The 26,670-nt window shown below is 37.2% G+C and overlaps 1 protein-coding gene across 1 annotated transcript; it reads left to right on the top strand.

Moving 5' to 3' along the window:
* The first annotated feature begins 5,926 nt into the window (after positions 1-5,926).
* Positions 5,927-14,399, top strand: LOC139713263 (aqualysin-1-like). The gene is made up of 8 exons (XM_071625008.1): positions 5,927-6,052; positions 6,467-6,604; positions 8,738-8,888; positions 10,614-10,720; positions 11,300-11,444; positions 13,015-13,205; positions 13,491-13,662; positions 14,245-14,399. The coding sequence occupies exons 1-8, from the start codon at positions 5,927-5,929 to the stop codon at positions 14,397-14,399; spliced, it is 1,185 nt and encodes a 394-aa protein (XP_071481109.1).
* The last annotated feature ends 12,271 nt before the right edge of the window (positions 14,400-26,670 follow it).

The following is a 26,670-nucleotide window of genomic DNA, read 5'->3' as shown; positions in this document are numbered from 1 at the left end:
TACGTTTATTGTACATACAACAAATTTGTATTGTACTTGCCTGGGAGCTCTTGCAACTGTCTCTTACGTTCTATTCCGGTGCAGGTCAACATGGCAAAAAAACGCATTGTCTTGGTATTTGTTTTAGTTTATGGTAGTCGGACGGTACACCGAGCATTCTTTCCTGTGAACATTGACCTTGGTACAATGATCAACTGTGGGCAAACTATATTAGCAGAAGGAGTAAAACATACGCCGTCTGTTGGGATAACATGGAAAATCGTTCCCCTTATTGGTTGTATCGAGACACAGATCGTGGTCACATGATGGCTTATGGTGGACTTATAAAAGGAGAAGTCCAGACGATTTCCTTAATTTCCCATCATGTTACATAAATCGACACTTGCCTCCAATATAGATTTGTGGAATTAATATTGTGGTCTTTGAGCAGAGAAACCCACTCTGACAAATTACACTGAGCAATACTTATATGACATAATAGAAGGCTCGAATATTTCAAAAATGTAGCCATGTAATTCCATTACTTTAGCCATGTTCAGACGTATTTCTAGTCGGAGTAAAAATTTGTGGCACGGCAATTAAAATTCAAATTAATGCATATCTTACCACGACCTTTGTGTCCACACGACGGTCGTGGGAAGAAACTCCGACCAATTTATGTGCGAGGGTCGGTGTAACTTCCGGAAGTGGTAGCGCCGCGCACGTCGACCATGCGAGTTTTTAAATATTTTTTTTTTTTAACCAGTGGCGTTTGTCTTCTCCATTCTTGTAGATGGAAATTTCTGCATGAGCGCTAGCTTCTTCGTCGCGTTCGACTAGGTTAGAATTGCGCTACACGCGCACGTGTAGTCGCAAAATTTCAACATTGCCATTACCTTGACCCAGGAAGTTTTACCTAGGTCGTAAGGTATGTAAGTTCATAGATACTCCGAGGGCTTGTCCGCACGGGCAATTTACTCCGACCGGCTAGTCGTGGTAGCGAGATACTCCTGAGAAAACTCAGGAGTATCTCGTTCGGAGGAAGAGGTCGTGGTAAGTTCCTCCGATCGGAGGAAGTTACCACGACCTTGTTCAGACGGGCACTACTCCGACCTTATCCTCCGAAGTTACTCCGACCAAGCTTCCTCCGACCCTTCCTCCGAAGTTACTCTGACCAAAACCGGCCTTCGTCTGAACACAGCTAATACCTTTAAACTTGCCGAACAAATTCACCTGTGTACAATTTATGCATCATACTCTCTTCTTTTGTTCTGCTTCCTTGAGCCCCACTCATGCATTCTTATGGTGAATCTGTCATGTTATCATTCTTGTTCATTGCGATTTGTTATGAATTTTGAAACATTCTTATTCATCATCCCAATTACTACAAATTCTTGATCTCTGAACCCAGTTTAACCGATCTATAGTTGTTCAAATGTAAAAGTCTGAAAGTCATCCGGAATTCTATCCATTATTTACCATTTCAGATGAAACAAGGACCCAGCTTTATTGCTTCAAAATAGTTCTAAAATGTGAGTTAGGGATATAAGTAACCAATGGAAAAATTCAAATCAGTACAATCGATGTTTGCCTTTTATGTTTTTGACCTCACAAATTATTACGATATTTTGGATTTGATTATTGATTCTACCTGTATTTTGTAGACACGTCCGTTATACAGTTATGTAAATTTAATTTAAGTTCGAATTTTACCCCGAGGCCTCGATCAATGTCAAGCTGCCGCTTATGATCGCGGTCTCCTGCTTTTCCATTATCATAATAGATTTTAAAAAAATGCTTAATTTTAAAATCAATTTATTCAAATTCCCTTTTTTATTTTTTTCTGAAATTCATTTATTATAACGACATGACAAATTCTGAATGAATGATTAATCATTATTTACATAATTTACAAGTGTTATTTCCTCGATTCCCTTTGAACACTTTTTTTGTGAGTGATAATAATTATGCTATACGTCTCATACATTGAATACTGTCATGTTCACAGTGTATGTATTGTACTTTGAATTAATTTGTAAGACAGTATGCTGACTATACGTCGTGTAATATTGATTTCTAAATATATGTATTCTTTTGTTATGTGTGATTTGGAAAAAAGGCAGAAATAAAACCAAACCAAACCAAACCAAACCAAAAGTATAGTTAGATACCTTATACAAAATGTGGACAATAGTTATAATAAAAATCGTTTCAAGACTAAACCGTTCACATGGTTTTGGGAATAGCAATGATAGACCCCTTATATTTTAGGCTTTATTGCAGAATTTTAAATATGGTAGGATGTTTTGTGACACAACTGACCTACATATAATGCATCAAACGTGATATCTCGAACATTTTAAAATCACTGCTCCCAATGGTAGGCCTAAATAGTAGGCCTAATTTTAACCTCCGCAATTTGTGAATACACTGTATGATTAACAAAAGACATTGGAATTCACCTTCCTCGAGACTGAGCAAAACTTACATGTTTCCATACAATGTCCTTTGAATATGATAAGTTTGGCGGAAAGTGCATTCCATTGTCTTCTGATAATCATAATATTATTAGCTCTTCAGCAGTCATGAAAAATAGTTATGGCAAGAAAAAAAGATCAAACAATAAATGGCAGATATCTAGATAATTCATTTGGCCACATACATTTTGATGAGGGTATAATGTAAGCCAACGTGCATTTGCATTGCATAGGTTATAGGTACTTCAGTAAAGATGTGAAAATGAAAGGACACACATCAGTATACGAAAAATAGTGAAAATATAACATGGTAATATCATTATTAGTATAGGGGTGTTTCAATTTGGCCAGTTAAAATAAGTTAACACAGTTGGTCATAATCTACCTTGACAGCTGATTTCTCAACTTCAAAAAGGTTCTCCATGCGACGTGTATGTAATAAAATCTTTTCTGATTATCGTTATTTGAAATGAACTCAAACAAAATAAAATCCATGGCATTAATATAATACTTGACATGTGCTTGAAGAGTTCTGGTGATGAAACAGAGGTAAATTTCGGGAGGTAGGAGGTTATCGCAGCAATGGCTGAATATTGAAATTTTGACTTTTTTCCCTCCATTTTCAGGCACAATGAATTCGATCTTGTAAAGCAATGATATCATCGTAAAGAATGGTTATCCATAATTTATGAATGATCAGGGAGGTTGAAGCAACTCGGGCATGGAGAAGAGATTCCACTATAGAGCTGGCATTATTGTTTCTGCCGCCCTCCGCGTCGAATGTCGGGTCAATCAAAAGCGGCATTTCAGACCGACGAACGTGACGGAGGTATTAACGATTACAATCTAGGGGCCAATTCGCGAGTGTAGGTGTTGTTTTTTTTTTTTCTTCCTCAAGAGACCTGGTAACAAAGTAGTCCATACACCTGCCCCTATTCAATGCATTTCAATATTCAAAACGTATTTTTAATGCAATGTTTATTGCTGTGTTTGGAGAGATCAGGAAAACCTCTGGAAAGCTTTCCGGTTGTAGGGGGAAAAGTCTTCATTATCAAGAATGGTTATGGAGGGAGGCAAAATGTTTTGATAATGTTGACAATCGAAAATCCTACGGGGTAAATGTTGAAAATCGTTCATTAGCGATGTGAGGTTTAATGAGGTTGGACATTTATGAACTCTTACACACGTAAACATAAATTACAGATGAAAACATAAGCTATAACATGACAAGAAGTCCCTCTATTTGTAATTCGACAAAACACACACACACACACACACACACACACACAGTTTGGTTAGCAAGCGTCATTTTAAATCTGGTTTTATTTAGGAGAGAAATCTGTCGAGTAAGTGGTGCACCCATGGAGCATTGTGTGTGTGTGTGTGTGTATGTGCGCGCGCGTTGGAGGGAGGGGGAGGGGAAAGACGTGGAAATCACTCACAGAAATAATCTTCGGTTCGTGTATCATTCATCCACTTATCAATGTTAGCTATATTTTCGATTGATATTTGCAGGTGTTGCATCAGCCTAGAAACCCATTTCTTTCTTTTTTTGAAAATAAGTAAATGCTGAAAGTTTGATAGATAATTCTCACGGTTTGATTTTTAGATTTTTTTTCAACGTTCGAAAAATGAATTTGTTGAAAATGAACGAAGCACCTATTCTAGTTTGAGAGGTTCAATGCTGACTTTTTTTTTTTTGAAGAGCTAGTCAACTTTAATATCTCCAGCAATTTTGATACCATAATAATATGATTATGGTCGCAATGTCAGTGAATTACACACTAATACACAATGATTAACACAATCAAAAAAAAGAAACGGAAAATAACGACGATATCTCTTCCAAATAAAATACAAGTATGTGTCTGGCTAGAAAAAAGAAGAAGAAAAAGAAAAAGAAGAAGAAGAAGACGAAGAAGAAGAAGAAGAAGAAGAAGAAGAAGAAGAGAAGAAGAAGAAGAAGAAGAAGAATTACAAAGTACATTTTCATATGTACGTTGTCAAATTGCATTCTGCAAGTATTACAAATATCCTGTACATATGCAATGTATATAATTTCTTTGTTTATTTGTTGGAAGTGAAAATAAATTTGATTCTTTGAATCTTTGAAGAAGAAGAAGAAGAAGAAGAAGAAGAAGAAGAAGAAGAAAATGAAGAAGAAGAATAATCAAACACTCACAAATGTATTAGATGGGATTGTGCATTTATCAGAATGTATACATGTGTACGAGTTATTATTGGTCTGCCATAAGGAGTAAAATCCCGAAAATCAACCGAATATCCCCTACAACATGACATCCTTCATCACACCGCCTGTACATCGTTGCCAGCTATATAGCTAGCATTAATTGAGCATTTTCTATCTGCGGGAATAGAACGTGCGATTGCAAGGACCCGGCGCTGCAAGACTGGTGTATTATCTTTAATATAGATAAGATAATTCGAGAGGGAACTCAACAGATGTAGCGACTCGAAAGTAAACAAGCCGACCGAAAAGGAATATGATTATGATGTGTTTATCTTTTATTATTTCTCATTTTGCGTAGACATCGTATAACGTATCTTTTTCGACGTGTCCTGCCTCGTGTTCAAGTCAAGAGGACTGTTTCGTCACAATCGCGTGTCACCACTTAATTATGTCTTCAAAGCTCACCCAAAAGAAAATGTCATGTTTATTACATATGCCATAATTACATATAATACATCTATCATTCAAGACTATGGTGTGGTCAGTAATGGTTTCCCAGGCAAGGGCAAACGCGATGCCTCGTCTTCAGAAAACTACCGGTACGTAGTCCGTTGTGTCTACTTATAGAGAGCCATTAGGTTGATGCAAGCACCCGATTAATAATAGTCTATTTTGGCAGAGCTGGGAAAGCAATATTGAAAACGGAGAGAAAAAAACTTCTCCGTTTGGTTTATTCGTGTCACTCATCCAAACTAATCAAACACCATGTGAAAAAAGAAGAAACCATATAAGCAATAAACTTACAAACGACTCGACGTTGTAACATGGCAACGCAATCATGACATTCCGGTGCTGATTTTTCTTGCTTTGAACATCCGGTGTCAAATGGGAATATTAACATTCATGGCATTCACGTATTACGGCAGTTCCTATACCATGATTGTACCATCGCATTTCCTAATTTACATAATCATTTCTAATCTAATATAATACCACATGTACTCTAATGAAGGACATAGTGGCAGTCAACGTGACCAAACAAGCATTTTTTTTCTTATGTCGTTGTGTAAGCGGATCAATTCCCCCACTCATCAACAGCACACGAAATCGTAGGAATAAGATAATGGTATGCGAGAGGAGATCACTGTAAGTTCTTATGACGTATTCACACGTCACACTCTGTCTGGAAGCCCGGCAGTGATATTACAACGGCAAAATCGTTAGAGAACCATTAAGCCTGCTCTCGTATCACATTATTGTGAGTGTTATTGCGAACACCATGAAGATCTTCTTCGTTGTCGCCGTCATCGCCACCGCCGTCGCTTCCCTGGCCGCCGATCGGGGGCTCGCCCCGCTTCGGCGGAATCCGGACAAATTCAGCGATCGTCACATCGTCGTTTTGGAGGTATTCAAACCAGGAAAAAAAACAACATTAAACTTTATACTCCAGTTGAATGTATGTACTTCCTTTTTCTTCTATTGGGTTTTTTTTTCCCTCATTAATCCTCAGATCTGTAATGAGTGAATGTTGTTGCAATATTCAAATCATGTCCGCGTTGGGTAAGAATGCACGATCGTCTATTTTACAAAATCAAATGCATAGCATCTTGCATGCCGAACTACCATCTTGTTGTATTAATTTGATAAATAAACAACAAGGAGGATAAGAAGAAAATAAAAGAAGTGAATCTCGGAGAGAAGATGAGCAATGTTAAGCAACAATGATAACAACATTACGAGGAAAAAAAAACCCACACAAACATGGAAAGCAATATCAATATGTCTTTGGGAAATTCTGCTTTCAACAATCTACTTCAAGAATGACATAGATGTAGACGCGTTCGCCAGTCGTTTTGACATGGACTCCGGCCTGACAGGAAGAACGACTGTAGTGTGGGAACTGAGAACGGCCATCAAAGCAGTCGTCGTCGACCTGGATCCAGACACTGTAGACAAGGTACGAGCTATTTCTAAATCTACCCAATGACAGTCGCGTAACTGCTCGAAACTGTTGGCCTCTTTTCTTTTTCTTTTTTTTCTTTTATTTGGGGGGGGGGGGGTCGGAGTCCCCGCAATAATTGAACTTAAAGGGATGGTGTAGTATTGGGTGAGGTGAGGATTTAGTGTTAACTTTTTGAAAAGTACTCAGACCCCATTTACAGTGCGGGGCTGGGCCCCGAAATTCTGTCCGTTTACGGTGCCGGGCTCGGCTCGGGCTTTTAATTCAAACTTTCAATATTTTGTCGTAGTGACGTTCTGCTTGACAACAAACACAATTTGGTATAGTCTGGTTTCCAGACACTTTGCCAACTGAATTCCGTGACGACGAAGTCGCCGTTCGGCAAAGGCCTTTGCCGAAGGAAAAATCCTTTGCAGGACTATACCACCTTAAACTATACTAGCTTTCGACGTTGAGGGGGTTAATATCCTGAATAGCGAAATAGTACGGGCAGACTAGGGTCTGGAACCAGACTAAATTTTGTACCGCATTTGGCCCATATACAGTTTGCATTTACAGTGAGAAAAGCTCGACCTTTTCTCTCCAAATGCGGTACCAAAAGGCCGGGCTCGAGACTACCTCCCGAGCTTGGCCGAATGCGCGGCCGATTTTGGCCCCGCATTTGGCCTTTTGCGCGTTTACAGTGAAATGAAGGCCGAGCGCGGCCGCGGCCGAGCCCGACCTTTTCACTCACTGTAAACGGGGTCTTAGAAACCACTTTATGAAATATTACAGTGCATGATAATTATAGAGGAATTCGAAGTTTATTTGATAAAAATTGGCTGAGATATCCAAAAACAAAGTAAAACAAAGCGATTCTAATAAAAGGATCGTTTTGTTTTGGATATCTCATCCACTTCAAATCCAATTTTCATCAGATAAACTTTGAATTTCTCTCAAAATTACATGCTCTTACTTATTCATTAGATGTTTCTCATAATCTCAAAAAGTATCAGCAAAAAATTTGAAACCTGAAGCCCATCTCAACCGAAACTATACCATCCCTATAAAACAAGAAATAATCCGCGCGAACTGAACTTTCATTCAAATTGAATTTCACTTAGTTTACCGGGAGAAAGAAAGAAAATTCAACAATGTCGTGAAGTACTAGAAGCTATATTGTACAACTCATTAGAATCAGTGTCTCAACAGTGTCTCAAATAGTCAATTCCCTCATTAAAGGTCTTGTTTACCTTTGGGAGCAGTGATTTAAAACAAATGTTCAAAATATCACACTTGATGCATATGTATAGGTCAGTTGTATGACAAAACATCCTACCATAATATTTTTGCTATACAACCTAAAATAAAAGGAGATAAAGCTATTTTTTTCATTAAACCATAACTGTAGACGGTTTAGTCTGAAAACATTGTTATTATAACTATTGTTCACATTTTGTTTATCAACACTTAACATCTATAATACTGGCTCAAAAATTTTCATCGGTTGTTTCTATCCCTAACTCACATTGAAGAACTATTATGAAGCACTAATGCTGGGTTTTTGTTTCATCTGTAGATGGTATATCATGCCTTTAAGACCCATATTTTTACAACAATCGTGACAATTATATATCTGTAAAACGAAGAAAATGGAAAAAAAAAATAAGAAAGACTCCAATGTCAGTCATGGTGACCACTGGCTTAATCAAGGAAGGCTGGTGACAGGAAAACATGGTCATAATACCAGGTCTGTAGGACCGTGATTGTTGTGAAATCCGTCCATTCTATTGCTTTTCTTGATTTGTTTTGTTTTGTTCGTTTGTGTTGTGTTGAATGAATTAATCTATTTATTCACTCATTCTTTCATTGTATATTCATTCATTCATTAAATCATACGTATTCGTTCATTCATGTATGCATTCATTCATCTATTAATTCAATCATTCATGTACTTATATATTTATTCATTCATTCATTTATTCATTCATTCATTCATTTACCCATCTCGTCCATTCACTATTTCTCTCTCTGTCTATTCAATCTGTCAATCCCTTTCCATCTCAACTGCCATCTTCCCAAATGATAAATAATTAATTGTATAACTATCATCAAGTTCTTTCATTCTTCTTTCCATGGCTCCTCTGTCAGGTACGATCCTTGCCAGGGGTGCGGTTTGTGGAAGAGGACAGAATGGGGTACGTCGACTGGGAGGTGGGGTCTTCGGCAAGTGGCGACGAAAACTGGGGTACCGATCGCATCAACGAACGTGAACGTGTTCTTGACGGTGACCGCACAATGCGTGAGTTCGATCATGCTGCTACTCTTGTCGGGCCATGGAGCTAACGTACCTCCAATGGTCGGATAATTGATTAATTGATAAGCGTGTGACCCGTCGCGTTGGTATTGTCGCTTAAATATATATATATATATATATATATATATATATATATATATATATATATACCAACTTCAAGACTGCTCGAAGTTTTATGGTACTTTTGGCATGATCTGTAACAATTATCCATGGGGAATATCCATCGTGGCCTATTTACTTCTCAGTTGGTGTATACTTGACTGATACGGAAAATGTCAGCGTATCTCCTTTAAAGGAAATCAAAACCAAAACAGAAAATCGTGGATTGAGTGAAAGCAGCAACTAGTAGAACACATCAGTGAAAGTTTGAGGAAAATCGGACAATCGATGCAAAAGTTATGACTTTCTAATGTTTTGGTGTTGGAACCACTGGATAAGGAGACTATACTTGAGTTTATACATCATGACTGTGCTGACAACAGTATAAAGAAAATAGAAAGAATATATTCAACATGCTTTCACTTTTCTTTCGTAATGAAAGAGCACTTGACTAACCGCTTTCATAAAGCTACTATACCCTTAACATATGTCAGTATCAAGTTGATGGAATGTGTAATTTTATGAAAAAGGAAGTTTTATTGAATTCTCTATATATTTTCTTTATAATATTGTTGTCCACACATGACGTCATAGACTCTTATGCTAGTATAAGGTCTCTTTCTCCAGTGATTATAACACCAAAACTTTAATGATTAATAACTTTTGCAACGATTATCCATTTTTTCTCAAACTTTCGCTGTTGTGTTCTTCTAATGTTGTTGCTTTCACTCAATTCAAATTTCTCCGGAATTTTGGTTTTCTTGAATGCCACTTTCAAAGAGTAAACTTCGAAAATAACGTACAGTATATTAAAACCGCGTCTGATTCTTTAAACATTTGACGTGAGTTACTGGGTATTCGATTACATAAATCTATAATAACCATTTACTGTCTGACTGCCTTGTTCTCTCTCCCCTCTCTTAATCTTGTCCCCCCCCCCTCTCTCTCTCTCTCTCTCTCTCTCTCTCTCTCTCTCTCTCTCTCACGCACACACACAATTGCACATCTTCCTCCCATCATACCGGCCGTGATCTGGCAAATACGTATCTCGTTTGAAGCGATGTCGAGATATTCACGTTTAAAGTTTCAACGCCTGCCGTTTAACATAGATTGATTTACATAACATAGAATTGCGTTCTATAAGAAAAAGGAGATTTTCATGTTTTATCTAACTCAAAATATATGCTCACTGCCATACATCTAAGTGTACTAAAAGATATGTATTTCCACCTGATCATGAGAATCCCATAGATTGTGTACAAATACAACACGCGCGTAAGGATCGGAACTTGAGATACGTAGTTCTGCCAGCTGCTTAAGCTGCCTCAATGAAAGAGTGATGATCAGGCAAAACTACGGAACTATAGTAATTACGTAGTTCTGCCAGCTCAATGACGTCATTTTTACCCCAAAACCTTGATATTTGAAGATTGTATTTTGAAAATGACAAAGAGTTAAAACATCATATTTTACCATATTAAGCATGATGTTATGAAATTAAAAAAAAAATGACAAAAAATCGAGATACGTAGTTCTGCCAAATCACGGCCGTTGACTGTCCCACACAATAATTCCCTGCCTCTCTCATAAACTCCCTCGACTTTCCCCCAGCAACCGGAGAGGGCGCTAACATCTTTATCATCGACTCTGGAATACGAGTGACCCACATCGAATTTGACAACGGCCGTGCGATTTGGGCGAAAAACTTCGCTGATGAAGTGATAAAGGTTAGTGTATTCTTCCCCAACCCATCCGCTCTCCCCTCCCTTCCACCCCCTCCCCTCCCCTCACTTTTGGTCCTTGTGTCTTAAATCGATTGATATGAAGGCGCATATAGTAGACCTACGTTGCAGATGCCGAGCGCCGTGGATTATGAAACCTAGTACGTGTTACAATGAAAATATTGTCATTATTAAAAAAAAAGGACAATGACTATTCTAACACTGTTTCAAGGTTGTATCATATACGAATTTGAATTTTATTGGCCTGCTTGAGCCTAATGGTAAGATTGGGGCCTTTCACAATCTTTGAGAAGAGCAGAAATGTCGAATCTTAGTACAGCTAGGAATATATGCTTTTTTTGTTTACACTCTTAATTTATTTGTCTTTGTTTTTTTTTTCTTAATTCTTTTCTTTTTTTTGGGGGGGGGGGAGGGGGTTGTGACTGCTGAGGAATTTCTTGTCGTTTCTATGAGCTCATTCCATGATGAAAGTGACAGAAATATTCACGAGCGCACACGCGCAGAATTTACGCTCACAAATAAAGCACTTACTCGCCATTTTCCTCGAAAATTCAGAAGGACGAAGACTGCTATGGACACGGCACTCACTGCGCCGGTATTGCGGCGGGAGCGCGTTACGGCGTGGCGAAAAAGGCGACGGTGTACGCGGTGAAGGTATGCGATTGTCGTGGCGCGTGCCCTGGGTCGTCAGTAACTGCAGGTCAGTGAGAGTGTCTGTGTAAAATCATATCATTGATGCTCACACTAGTGTAGGACCCCAAATTGTGTATTTCTCCGCGTTCCTTACATCCCTCCTTTAAAGGTATTGTTTACCATGGGGAGAAGAGATTTAAACATGTTCGAGTGATCGCATTTGATCCAAATGTGTAGGTCAGTTGTATCACAAAACATCCTACCAAATGAAAATTTTCCAATAAAGCTTAAAGACAAGAATAAATCACTATTTTTCTCAATAAAACATAACTATATAGAGGTTCATTCTAGAAACAAATTCATAAGTATTGTTCACATTTTGTATATTCAACAATACTTAACATTGATTATACTGATTAACATTTTTACATCTTTTTTTTTCTATCCCAAACTCACATTTTAGAACTATTTTGAAGTCAGATTTTAGGTTTTTGTTTCATCTGCAAACATGGCAAAAGGTAAACAGGACCTTTAACGCGCTCCTTGCGGCACTTCATGATGCACTGGTTTACATATTGTATTTGAAAATTGGGCAGTCTACTGTCCACACTCCACCCACCGCTATCAATGTGCCACTTTGTTTTAGACTACAGGCTAAACACTTGACCATCACATTTCATTATGCTGACAACCACCAGAGCAGAGCATTTCTTTTCAAATTTGGACTATTCCCCATATAGATATCTATTATTATGTATAAAAGTTTATCTTTTGGTGTATTATGTAGAGTATCAGGGCCATGTTTTATGAAGAGATAAAATTGATTATATAGTTGATTTTAGTCTATGACAGCCTGTGTGGTAGGGAAATTTAAAATCGATTTTTATCTTTTGATAAATCGGGACCGAAGGTATTAGTACAAGTTTATTTCTCAGTATAAATGCCCCTGCCAACATGCGATCTTAGCTCTTGGTCATCCCGAATTCTGGTACTGCTAGACTTCGATCTTGCTACCCGGCAGAGGGCATATCTTCATCTATTCACTCCAGCCGCGATTGGGAGCATAATAGGGAATGTGTCAAGTCCTTGTTTTAAATTATCGTTGTATTCATCAGCTCTAATTCCACGTCAAATTCGAATTCCAACTGGCAGCCATTAATAACAACATGGTCATGTCTATAATGTGTATTTCCATATTCAAAAAATAAAAACTTAATACATACTGGTTGAACTGGACTCCAATAGTGTGGCTTCGCATCATTTTGGCATGGAGAACTTCTGCTGTCTTATTCATACTCTAGATCTACTAAATCACGTATACTAGTCAACTATTAAAAAGAATGTTTGCGTAGGGGGTGCGTTCTAGGTACTCGTATACTGTTATTACTTCACGAATTTCATGGCTTTAGTTGTTGTTTTTTAAGGACGGTGGAAGGGGTTAATTTCAATTTTGAATTTTGGAATTTCTTAGTTTAATTATTATTTTTTTTTCAGTTTTGAGTTTAATTTTTTTTTTAAGTTTAATTCCGACAATACACTTATCAGCTCGCTTTCTTTGCTTGTCATGCTATGCTTCCTTTCGTTTTGTGCTGTTTTACTTTACTCTACTTTATTCACAATGGTCTTAACACAAATAGGTGTGGATTACGTTGCATCACTGAGGAAGGATGGCATGGAAAACGTTGTGGCTTCGTTGTCGCTGAGTGTCAGTTCCGACGCTTTGAAGGAAGCTGTGAAGGCTGCGATCGCTGAGGGCGTTGTTGTCCTCACCTCGGCCGGAAACGATGGCTTCAATGCCTGTCATCTTATACCTGGAAACATTCCCGAGGTACGTAACTTTATTATAATTTTTTTTTCTTTTGGCACAAATCAATGAAATGCTTATTTTCATTCTCGATTTAAAACAATATAACCTAAAAGAAGCTTCTCAATTTCAATCACATTCAAAACGTTTTTTATTTATGCTGAAGTGCGTTTAAGTTGGAACGTCATCATCCTCTAGATTTGCAGTCAGCGTGACTTCATGCGCTGCTGCCAATTGAATTTAGATGATCTTCAATCGTGTCTGTATAGGAAGTAACATCTTCGACTTGTTGCACTATTCAACTGATAGGTCATCACCGTAGGCAACGTGCAAAAGGACGATTCAATCCGACGTAGCTCCAACTACGGCCAATGCGTCGACATCATTGCCCCGGGAACCGACATCGTGAGCGCGAGTCACGAAGACGACGTTTCATCGACCACGATGACTGGAACCAGTATGGCCTGCCCTCATGTGGCTGGTGAGTTATGATAGCTACAGTACCGTAATTCCCAATGTTCGTAATTGCGAGGATAATATATTATAAGAGATTCATTATTCCAAATAAAATTCCGAAACTGAAATAAGGTTCGTAGTCCCGTAGGTTCATGATTGCGTACATTAATTCTGTTTATTTTCTGTTTAAGGAGCCTTATTCAAATTACCGATGAACGGACCTTCGGAATAAAAAAATTCATTTCATTTTTGTATTAACGTATACGTAACAAACATCACTCGTTATGATACAAACAAAATTATTTTGCACTCAAACTGAATCGCTCAAAAAGATAGAAAAAAATTAAAACGCACACACACACACACACACATTTTTTTTTTTGCTTTTTGTTCTGTTTTTGGAGTCCAGTAAACTATATTCAAGTGTCCTCTCAGAAAACGCAATGATAACAACTACACATACCTTGAACCCTGGAGTTTTTAAACGTGATATTTTCCTCAGCGAATTTTAGTAAAAAGAGTCTCTCTATTCTCAACGAACAGATAGGAAGGCTGGTAAATTTGAGAGAAATCAACCTTTTTTTATATTTATGACCTAACTCACCAGGAGCTGCAGGTATCTTAATGGCGAGGTACGGCGTACACCCGAATGGTGTTAGCGAGGCTCTAGACCAAGCCACAAAGGATGTTGTGACTGGCATGGAAGGCTCACTGCGAAGCAGCACACCGAACGAACTTCTCTACCTAGTCCCCGAGGTGTAGAAGCTAGACACCACGGTCCTTCAGCGAAAAATTGGTCTCCAGGCAACATATTCTCCGACTGCTTCTCATGTTTCATTTCCACAAGAATGGTCGTTTATCATATTTCTCATGCTTGTGCCTAAATCAACACATCTAATAGTTTATGACGTATATGCTATCGACTGTGGCGATATCAACTCCGAAAAGAAATGTTTTCAATAGAATACAATAGATTCCTAACATCATCGTCTAAGTGATGTGTATTCAAGTTCGTATCAGAGCGATAACCGTATGAGTAAACAATAATATAGACAAGTAAAGCGAATCTTTAGACATGAAAGCGCCTAAGAATGCTCAACACATGTCAGGCGTTTTTATTAATTGTCTGTTTTGAGGGGGAAATAGTGGACAATGGGGAGGAAATGAGTGAAAGATGAAGAAAAAGATGCAGACGAAGAAAACAAAGAAGAAATAATATGTATATATATATATTAATATATATATATATATATACATATTATATATATGAAGAGTTTGCAAAAACCGATAAGTCCATTTTTGAAGATTTTGAAGTACGATCTCTGTCTTAAAGTACAAAATAATACCTTTTAAATGATATATTGGTCACTACATATAAAGGTACATTTTTGAAGTTATGGTCAAAAGAAGCAAAAATTTTCTTATTATTCTCTATATTTTTCTTGACCCTTAATCGCAAATATCTCCATTTGACAAATATGGACTTATCGGTTTTTGCAAACAAACTCTTCATATGTATATATATGAATTAAAGAAATTGTTATTTTGGATAAGGGCAAATAAGTTGTCTATAAATCTTCTTAAAACTAAATGTATATTATTTAGTAATACTTTAATAATATAAAAGATAGATGATATAGTTATAGATGAAGTTGCATCAATGAAGTTTTTAGGTTTGGTTATTGACAATAAACTTTCATGGAAGTCAGATATTGATAGTATTTGTCACACAATATCTCGAAATATTGGTGTTATTAATAGAGTTAAATATTATTTTCCTATTCCCACCCTTTTAATGTTATATTCAGCTTTGATTTTACCTTATCTGAATTATGGCATCATAGCTTGGGGGAACACACATCCAACATATCTCGACAGACTGTCCCGTCTCCAGAAAAAAAAAGCTCTTCGAATAATTTGTCATGTATCTTGGAGAGCCCACACCGATGTTTTATTTTCTGAAAACAAAATTTTAAAGATAACCGATATTTATTATTATTGTCTTGGCCAATTTATGTATAAACTTTCTAATAATTTGTTGCCGTCTGTTTTCACAAGCATGTTTGCGAGAAACCGCTCGTTCCATAAATATCCGACTCGTCACTCAGATGAATTCCATCTGCCTTTAACTAGAACTATGTTTACACAATCTATATTTACATTTGCTGGACCTAAATATTGGAACAACCTTTCTAACAGTTTAAGGACATCCCCAAGTTTAAGTTCTTTTAAGAGTTATCTGAAGAAAAATATTTTGATCAGTTATAAGAATTTATCTAATTATCATTATGAAAATTAATTGTATATTAATTTTATGAAATTGAAAAATTGTGTTGATTCTTTATTGGTTGCAAAGAAGTGTAAAATCCAACCTTATATTGTGTTGAAATCACAGCTCAGCAGCTCCATCCATCCGCTACCTCTCGTGTCCTTCTATTTTTTTTTTGTCTTTTATCTTCACTCCACGCAATAAGTTGCTTTCTTTCCCTCTCTCTCTCTCTCTCTCTCTCTCTCATACACACACACACACACACACACACACACACACACACTCTCTCTATTTCTCTCTCCCTCTCTGTCTCTGTTTCTCTCCTCTCTCTTCCGGCATGACAGCGACTTGGTGTAGGGATTTGTTCAGGGTTTTTGTTTCGGATAAGTTAGGTTATAGGTCTTTTCGTCTTAGTTTCTTTATTTCATCCATTTTCAATGTATATCAGTCAATCGATCATATAATTTCTTGTATTACGTGTGGGGGGAATGCACCCTACAAGCTCAGCTTTTTAGCATTCCTCCCCATTTCCAACATTTTCGTATACTTACAAGTTTTCTGTAAACTTATCCTTTACTTTGTATAATGAAATTTATGTACTGTATTCAATTCTTGTAATATATTTATATGTTTTTGTTTGAATTTTTTTTTTTTGAATGAATGAATGAATGAATGAATGAATGAAATAATATGATCTCGTATGATCTTAGGCAAAATAAAAGCACACAAAAAACTTTTTTTTTTCAATTTGCATTTGGGCAATAAGATTACTCGAAACTCAGTTATCTCGAAGAGACATGCAAAGTAAAATCCTTATCTAACATATCATTTTCCCCACGCTCTGTGCACAGTACACACACAAATTACAGTCTTTGACTATGAATTGCTTATAACAGCACTATGCTTTGCGAAACATTAATGACGTTAACGGGTGAGAAAAGCTCTCTACAGACACTGTACACATGCATACACAGTTTAGAACCAAATATCCTGCAACTTTTTCATTCATTTTTCCGCTGATTCCTGTTTGATAAGGATTTCAATTCTTTCACAAAAAGGAGAAAATATATTCATTTATTTCCATCACACTTATTTACATAAAAAATAAACTTTGAAAAGTTATAAAGATCGGCATTACATGCAGCACTTTGAACAAGGATATTGAAAATTGCATATTCGATATTGCATATCCGAAGTATATAATGTGGATCCTGCATACAAAGTTCGTTTAAGACATTTTTTTTTTTGTATTTCTATAGCTCCTATATTGATTTGAGGCAAGCCAAGTTGACTGTATAATGTGTTTATTAATTTCTGCAGCCAGAAAGTAGGCATGTACAAAGTACGTTCAAGACACATTAAGACATGTGTGCGTGTGTTTGTTTGTTTGTGTGTGTGTGTGTGTGTGTGTGTGTGTGTGTGTGTGTGTGTGTGTGTGTCGGGGGTTGGGGGCGGGGGTCGATCCAGGTACACTGAAACTTTGAAAGGCCACAGGGAGGCATAAAAACATAGACGGACTATAAAGGCAAAAGGGCCGAACACAAGAACACAATAATTTTCTTGCATCTCAATGCGATTGCCACCAAAAACAACAAAAAGAGGTTAATTTAGTTCATCCTCTATCAGTCTATAGGTTAGTGGAAATGAAACCTCGTTGATCTCGGCCACTGATCTGTGTAAGAAATATCCGGACGGTATCCGATATTTCCTATTGAGATCAGTGATGTGAGCACAGCAATGAGGTGGTGAGCCCTTTAGCGATATAAGTATGTATCTCTACGATTTTGCTATCTATATCAATCCGCCATATCCATATACGTACATTATATGTATGTGAATATATATTTATGTATATATGTGTATATAAATACACACATACTTACACGAAGATTACATTAACATTCATTTACACACGGTATGACACATTGTGCTGCTGTTGCCAAGGAAAAGTTACGTTTAAGTTACGTTGGAGGGAAACTCATTCCAAGAACATCTAAACACATACTTTCCTGTTCATTATATGATCCCAAACTTTGTTGAATAATAAATGCTCTTTGTGAAAAAAAGAAGAAGATAAAAGTGAGTGGACAGATACGTGGTTCGGGTAGAGGAAAATGAGAAAGAAGGTTTGAATGGTGGCAGAAAACCAGGGAGCCGAAAAGAGAAAAAGAGATGAAAAAAATAAGCAGAAAGTTTCAGGGGCGAAAAGGGAGGAAATATAAGAGGGAATCTTTTGGAAATCCTTGAAATAAACTGTCGGTAGATTTGATATGGTCTGGCATAGAGAGAAAAGACAAAGGAATCGGTGAGTAGAAAGAGAGAAAGAGAAGTTAGAGATAACTTATAGGCTTACTGTAGTCGGTGAAGGCTAGCGGTTATTCTTTCTTGAGGTTGCGGTGTCCTAAAATGGACTTTGGTGGAAGGGAGATGTACAGAGAGCCCTCACTTTTTCAAATAGATTGACTGCTTGTCTTCCAGTGTTTGTCTGTTTGTTTGTTTGTTTGCTTCATTTCCATGACAAAAAATAATCAAGTTATTCCACACAGTTAGAAAAAAAAATTGACATACAATTTAACAGTCATGAAAAAGAAACACGGAGGGTATATCCTATTTTCAGTATAGTGACAATAACTGTCACTTGTTGTCTCCAATGGGGTGCTGTTTAACAAGAATTTCACACATACAGGGACTGATGATAGAATGAAATAGAAATTTCGCTTTGGCGACTTGTATGCCTTCTCCATAATGCAGAGGTCTAAGATGTGTAACGACAGTTTCACATAAGTGGCAAAATATTTGAGTGACGTGTTTGTCACAAATGTGTTGAGTGTTCACTTTCCTTGAATTAGGTTTCATTGGATGAATGACTGTACCGTATATCCCCTCCCCCCCCCCCCAAAAAAAAAAAAATACAACGGCACCCTCTGCAATCATAATTTTAAAGATAGTAAATCAATCCAAATGCAATTTCAGGGTATGAAACTTATTACCCACATTTTACAGAAAACCCTGTTCGATTTGCTTTAGTGGTCAAAGAGAAATGATGATTTTTGTAGAGCATGTCAGGTATCCCTGATAAGTTGACAATATGAGTAAGCGGGTAACAATATTCAAAACTAATTTCTTTAAAAGATTATTACTTATAATTTTATCATCATGACTTATTGAATCACTACATTTAACTGAAATAACAACTTGAATAATGTTGCTGGAACAAAAATATAGAAAACTCACATCGTGTTTCCAAATAATACCTAAAATCTAACTTTGTGCTTGGCACCTTTGAAGCTTGATTAGGCCCAATATTTACAAAATATGAATTAAAAACATTTGCTATTTCTATTGATTTATGATATGCATAATCTCTATGAGATAGAACAATACTGAGGAGGGTAGTGTGACGATATATCAAAGATTTCAACTGAACTGCCTTTAATCCAGTTTCAACCCCCTACACCTATACACGGTGGGAAGGAATGAGAAACCATGATCATGAAATGCTATTAGACTAAAACTTTGTAAAGGGATTTTCTATAGCTCTAGCCCTGCTCAATGGTTTACTTGATTGGAACTTATGCATAATTGTCTACAAATTATACATCTTCATTTTTGAGCATCACAAAAAATGTAATGTAATTGATATTGAAGAGGAGTTTTATCATTTCTAGATTTCTTGCTTCAGAGCCTTCAAGAAAAGTTCTTCCTGTGCATAAGTATCGATTGCTGTTATCAAAAATATATTTTTGTTTGCTTTTTTTATCATCCATAGCATTGTTTTCAGGACATTCAGCTGGTGTCTCCACTTTGCAGCTGGGTGGAAAAATAATTGACATGTAGTTTATGAGAACGCCTGTTATTCAAGTTTGATTCCTTGTAAACTCCTCACTGTTTCGTGATTAGGGTAGGTGCAACTAAACATGTAGCCTGTGACAGCAAATCATGGCTTCCATTGTACGTACTTGGTCTGTGTTATCATGAAGTCATTATTCAAAGAACGTGGAACGTGTATATTGATAGCATGATTGGTATCATGAATCGTAAACTTACGAGGGGAAAATAATTCAAATAAATCATATATGATAAATATCTAACGTTTAGAAAAATAGAGCAGAAACCAAGACGATGTTCTGATTATGTGTCTGTGTTTGTGTTGAAGTAATCTACCAAAATTTCTTTTTTTTCACATTGCTTCGTTTTCATCTCACTGATTACATTTTGTAGAGTGTTTTTCCTCTTAGGTGCATAGTGTGCAGAGAATATCAGTTGGAGTAGACTTACGCGGAAGGACAAACATGTTTTCATTGTTGTCACTTTATGAATCTCTCGTGTCTCTTTATCTAAGTATGTAACTCAATTATGATTACGACACAATAATCCTCTCTCAAATGATGTATGCAAGAAAAAGATTGAAAGTCATACAAGGTTTCTTGTGAGTTCGTAACAAGCTTACATTGAAATGCATATACACCAGAGTTGTAGTAAAGATATAATATATAATATAATAATAATAATGTAATATATGACATGCAAGTGTTGTGCCAGTTGCATTTCATTATTAAGTGTACATTTCATTATTAAGTGTACATTTGAAGAGTTTGTTTGCAAAAACCGACAAGTCCATTTTTGAAGATTTTGAAGTACGGTCTCTGTCATAAAGTACAAAATACACTGTAAAAACATCGGTGTTAGATTTAATACCATGGGTGTTAAATCTAACACCAATCAAGCTTCAATAGAGGACCACACCCACAGGTGTAGGAAATGTATTGTGACGGTGTTAAAAAGTGTTCACCTGGTACTTCGTGGTGTTAATTTGACACTGCATGCGGCTGGTGATATTGTTGACACTGCGCTAGAGTTAATTCAATAATGACACCGCATGGTGTTGATTTGATATTGGTGGTGTTAATTTCAATGGTATAACACCCGTCCAGCTTCAATAGCAGACCACACCAACTGGTGTTACTGTGGTGTAGATGTGTTTACACATTTTTTTCAAAAATCAAGTACTTTATCGGCCGGAAAATTCTTTATCGTCTTGTTGAAGTTCAAAATTAACAAGAAGTGCAGTAACTAAGGAGCTATTCAATAAACAATTTTATAATTTGAAATGACACCGGGAGGTGTTAATCCAACACCATGAATGAGCACCGGAATTTTAACACCAGCTCGGTGTTTCATATTTAACACCGGACTTTTTGCAGTGTAATACCTGAAATGATATATTGGTCACTACATATAAAGGTACGTTTTTGAAGTTATGGTCAAAAGAAGCAACAATTTTCTTATTATTCTCTCTATTTTTCTTGACCTTTAATTGCAAATATCTCCATTTGGCAAATATGGACTCTTCATTTCTAACGGTTGTTAGTGGATTTCAGCATGCTAATTTAACAAGGTTTGGGATTTGTAGCACTGAACACAATGTGATCACATCAGCAAATAAATATCTCTGCATGCAGTACAAATGAAAAGGCCTGAATGTAAATTTATTTCTACATTACCGTGCATGATTTTACATAGCGTTGTCCACAGAGAAAGACACATGTATTATGCTTGTTTGTGCGTACATAATAGGGGATTCCAAGATGTGAATCATTTATATATTATCATCACTGATAATCAATATACATGTCGTTAAAAGCACAGAATGGGAAAAAACACGGTCTGATTTGTGTCACTTTGTGAACAGTCATAGGACATAGCAATGCCTATGAACAGGTCATTTAAATAGATAGGAAGATAATTATAGTACGTGGATACATCAGAATTGACATGCACCAAGTAATTAACAGCAAGACCCATTGAATCCTACCGGAAGAAGCACTACAAGGATGGAGTGGGAGGAAGAAATATGTCGTGTCCAACTAAAAAAAGTCTCGCAAAAAAAGAAAGCCCGGTCAGATAGACAGGAGACTTGTCCAAATAGGAAGAAAGACAGAAGGAGAGAGAGAGAGAGAGAGAGAGAGAGAGTAGTGGGATATACTTTGTATAAATGAGATGGAGAATAGCGGAAAAGGAAGAGATTTTGGTCAAAAACTTAAAGAGATCGCATAGTTTTGGTTGAGACCTAACTTCCGGTATCTAACACTTTTGGTGAGTTAATGAGAAACCTCTTATGAAATATGAAAGACCATGTAAGGGATTCAATGTTTATTTGATGAAAATTGGTTTTGAAATGGCAATTCTAACAAAAGGTGGGACCCAACTTTTATTTTGATCGCTTTCAGCCATTCCAAAACCGATTTTAAACTTTGAATTCCTCTTAGAATGGTATACTCTGTGAGTGTTTTTTTGGTATCTCGCAAAAGTTGAAAGCCCAGTCCTAATCTCCACCAATACTATACCATCCCTTTATAATGATATTAAACTGTAATATGTTATGTATGTTCACTATAACTACAGGAAATTATTAAAAACATGCAACAACAAAAAAATAAACAGTGTAGACTTATAGTGGTTTCAAAACTTAAACATTATGAAAGAACCCACATTCAAATTACACGGGCTGCTAGCGGGAAGCACCCCCCTCATTTCTTGGTTCTTTAAAAACAACAAGAACAACAATAGCAGCAACCGTGACTTTACATTCTTCCGTTGAAAGCTGGCGAGGAGGGGGGTACTATTAAACCTTGACCCCCTTTCCTCGGTGCACAGCCTCCCACCTGAAAGACAACGACAACAATAACAACAACAACAACAAACAGGGAGTAATATTGAACCTTTAATCCACTTCCTTGCAGAGAACACACGGCCCCATCAATTAAAAAAAAAATGTTCCATAGCCCCTGGATATGAGGTCATAGTGCAACAACCGCGTATAATACACGCCATACTCTATGATGCCTTTATTACGTAATATACATAATTCAGTTGTCAATTCAATTCAATTTAAATTATTTTTTTCCAATAACACATGTTTCTTATGGGTATAGATTCAAGGAAAGCAAAACATAGAATGTGTTAAAACATTAAATGTACATATACTTATGGGATTGATTGTTGAAATGATAGGAATGGAAATTTTTGAACCACTTCCTTGTAAACTTCGTTTCACAGCGAAACTTTTTTTTTTCAAAAGTCTTATTTGAGTATAAACATTGTTTCATATTTTTCTATTAATAGCATCCATGTTCTGCGGGAAGGCGTGGAAAGGGGCGGCTCCGAAGGATCGAGCCCTCCACCCCCTCAAACAAAAACTAATTAACAGTTGACAATGAGGGTGCGATTCTATTTTATGAAGATTGTAATCTACTAGAAAACTTTGACATTCATATATCGGGAAGACACTTCTGTTTTAAACTTCACAGAGGTAGGCGTGTTTTCTTTGGGGTCAATCCGTCGCGCTGACTGGCTTAATGAAGCTGCCCCCTCTTTTCATTTATTTCTTCCTTGATATGCTATATAACACCCTGTACAAACGAACATTTATCACTGGTTTATAGACATATCGCTATTCGCCGGGTGTCGATCGATTCATCTCATGGACCTCTTTTCTTTGCCTTGTGTCTCGTCCGTGCGCCTTATTTGCAGTGTTCAGCTCGTGGACCGTATAGCTCGTGGGCCTATGCTACTTGACGTCGAGTTCATGGGCCACGCTCAATGAACTGTGAAGCTCGTGCTGGGATGCATGACTCGTGGATGTTGAGTCGTGACGTGCGGCACCTGGTGATTCGGTGCTAAATGCATTTCAGGATTTCGAATGTTTTCAGAAGCTATAGGTGATAACGGTAATAATAAAAAATATTGATAGTTTCTATGATAATGATTACATGCTGCACTAGTATTTAGCCTCATTTCACTACACCTCCAATGTCAATACATCGCCGTCACAAAGGCTTGATAACTTTGAATAAAAATCCAGGTACCTCTCTATGTAGGCCCTACATTGAGCAGAAAGAGTTGACAAAACGTTTTGTCCAAGGGTGTTAGCGCAGGGCAAGATCTTAACCCGTTGGGGACAAGTCCCGAGTATACTTGGGCAAGGAGTTAACTCGGGAATTTCGATTACCCCTTTAAGAACGCCCATTTTAAAAGGACATGCGGATTGTACACAAACAGTTCAAGCCGCCTGTAAAGTACAATTTACGGGCAAAGACTTGGACAGTCATGACAACGTTGCACACAAGTTAAAGTTGAGTTAAAGTTAGGGAAGGGATGGGAGAGGGAGAGGAACTGGCCATAATCATCTGCCCGTTTGACCCCTCATGCCTCGACGTTGCATTTGGAAACATCTGGATGCGACCACACCAGCACTGACCAGGGAGGTGAGACAAAACACCTCCCTGCACTGACATATATTATGCCGTACCCCGGGTTTCAGTTTACGATCTTAAATCTCCCTCCTGTGAGAAGACCCCCTCCCACACCCTCCCCCACTCAGTCGCTCCTCTCCCTCTCTATATATTCCAAGTCCCCCCCCCCCCATGGAAACAATTCTCTCGACGCCCCTGTCTAATAAGTCATGTAATGTCGTTGTGTTTCTCCTGTCTTGTTCTGTCCTGTCTTTGTAAATAAAATATGTTCACAAGAATCCTTTGAGTGGTTCAAAATTTACAAGCACGCTTTTCAGTGGACCTCTCAATTCTTTTTTTCCTCCAGACATAACTTTGTATTTTGCCGGTATGCATGCATGATTCTTTATTTGTTAACTATTATCTACCATGTAAAGTCGAATACATGCCTATATTATTTCTTCTGATTCATTTTGTGTTACGTTTGCCGAAAAAGAAAAAAAGAATGAAATAAATGAAATGAAATGAAAAGATATTAATGATTTATGGGGAAAATAGTATTTGTTTGTTCTTCCAAAGCATCATATTGCCATCATTGAAACTATTATCATTGTCTTCACTTATCATGATCATTGTCATTATCAATAAGATCATCATCAACATTGTAAAAAAAACCCATACTGTTATCAATATCATGATCATAATTAAATGAAAGAAACATATTATTCAGAGGAGAGAGGGTTTAGGTGTAAGTTTCTTCAATGTAGAGATCAGCAGATCAACTGATCAGCAGATAAATTAACAGAGTTGTCAATTTACAGATCAGCAGCTGCAATCTTAACAAATTTAACTTGTAGAGGGAGGCAAACTCACAAATGATCATTATTATCAGCGTCATCATCTTCATCATCATCATCAACGCTTATTATCATAACCATCATCTTTGCATTTTGTTCTCTCATGTGGACTCAAGTGTGTAAAATGATTAATGAGACACGATACCGACAAACGCTAAGCCTCCAAATAAAAGAATCGACGGATTGTGCATTGTGTGTGTGTGTAGGTGTAAATGTGTGTTCATGTCGTGTAGTTGTGACGAAATGTCATAATTACCTTGCATATCTTTTTTTTTTCTCGATGACGGTTATAATTCTTGATTGTTCGACGTATACTAATCATCTCATCTTGTTTCATTTCACTTTCTTGTTGATTAAATGTTACCACCATGAAGTGAAGGTATTTGAAGCAAATAAAGTCTACTTTTGAAATGCAAAGTCATGTCTGGCATGACGAACATCTAAAAATTGTATAAAATCACCTAAGTAAACAATGGCTTTGAGAAATGCACGTAGTCTGTACATCTGTCGGTGCCAAGACCGATTAAAAAGACGATAGTCACACGATGACGAACTTTTGGTTTTGTGCTAGGTTATACTTTAACCAATCTAGCACTATGTGTTGTCGCCTGACTCCATTTCCATTGGCATTTACCTCTCTTTGGAAAGGATCGAGTGATAATCAAAAGAATGTATTCTGTCTCTCTATCTCTCTCTTATAATTTCAGTTACCAATTGATACAGAATTTGCGAGTACAACTGCAACTCTCTTTTTTCGGCGTTTATCCAAGAAACTTACACCCACTTGCCCACAAGTCAGTATTATGTTTCACGAGCTCTGTTTCACGAACAATGAATGAAAAATCCATGAGTTTTTCGGCCCATGAGATATTTAACTCACGAATCAGACACTATATGGCCCCAATACACACACACAAACATACATACACACACACACATACACACACACACACAAACACCCCCCCCCCCCCAGAATAAGGCTTATAGTGTCAGACTCGAGGCAAACAAGACCCAACACGAGTCCAACACTGGGCAAAAAGGTCTTTGAGATCGGCCCCCGTGATGTAATGAGTTTCCGACTAGTGGCCCCTTTTTGCCTAATGTCCGACTCATGGGCCTTTTTTGTCTTGTGTTGAACTCGTGGGTCTCTTTTGTCAAGTGTCGGACTCATGGACCTTTTTGTAGTGTCGGACTCAACGGCCTTGATTACCTTATTATGTCAGACTCATGGGCAATATTTTCCAAGTGTCGAGCTTGTGGGCTGTGTGACTCGTGGGCTGTACTAGCTGTCTCGTGGGTGTCGGATTCGTGACTTAAACCTTTTTTTTTCATGTACCATGCGATTACACCAATGATCATCTCATGCCGCAATTATCATTTAACATGTTTAATGAGAGTTGTTAGGATTTCTTAACAATCACTGTTGAGCTTGTAAAAAAAATTCAAGTATCAAATTTATCAATGACGCAAATTTTAAACTACTTGTGTGTGTGTGTGTGTGTGTGTGTGTGTGAGTGTGCTTATAGTGTGCTTTAGAATATTCAAATATATGAAAAGTTGGGACGAAGCTGTATCTAAATTGCATAAAGAGATATGTGAGTGTGCAGATATCACATCTTGGTTGCAACATGAAGAAACTGCAAAACTTCCTTATTTTGACATCACTATATTCG

The sequence above is a fragment of the Diadema antillarum genome, unplaced genomic scaffold (genome assembly GCF_040938485.1).
Source record: "Diadema antillarum isolate AM-2024a unplaced genomic scaffold, OU_Dant_1.0 seq00001936_RagTag, whole genome shotgun sequence".
NCBI lineage: Eukaryota > Metazoa > Echinodermata > Echinoidea > Diadematoida > Diadematidae > Diadema > Diadema antillarum.
Note: the sequence above shows the minus strand (reverse complement) of the source record. Positions and strands in the feature narration are given on the sequence as shown.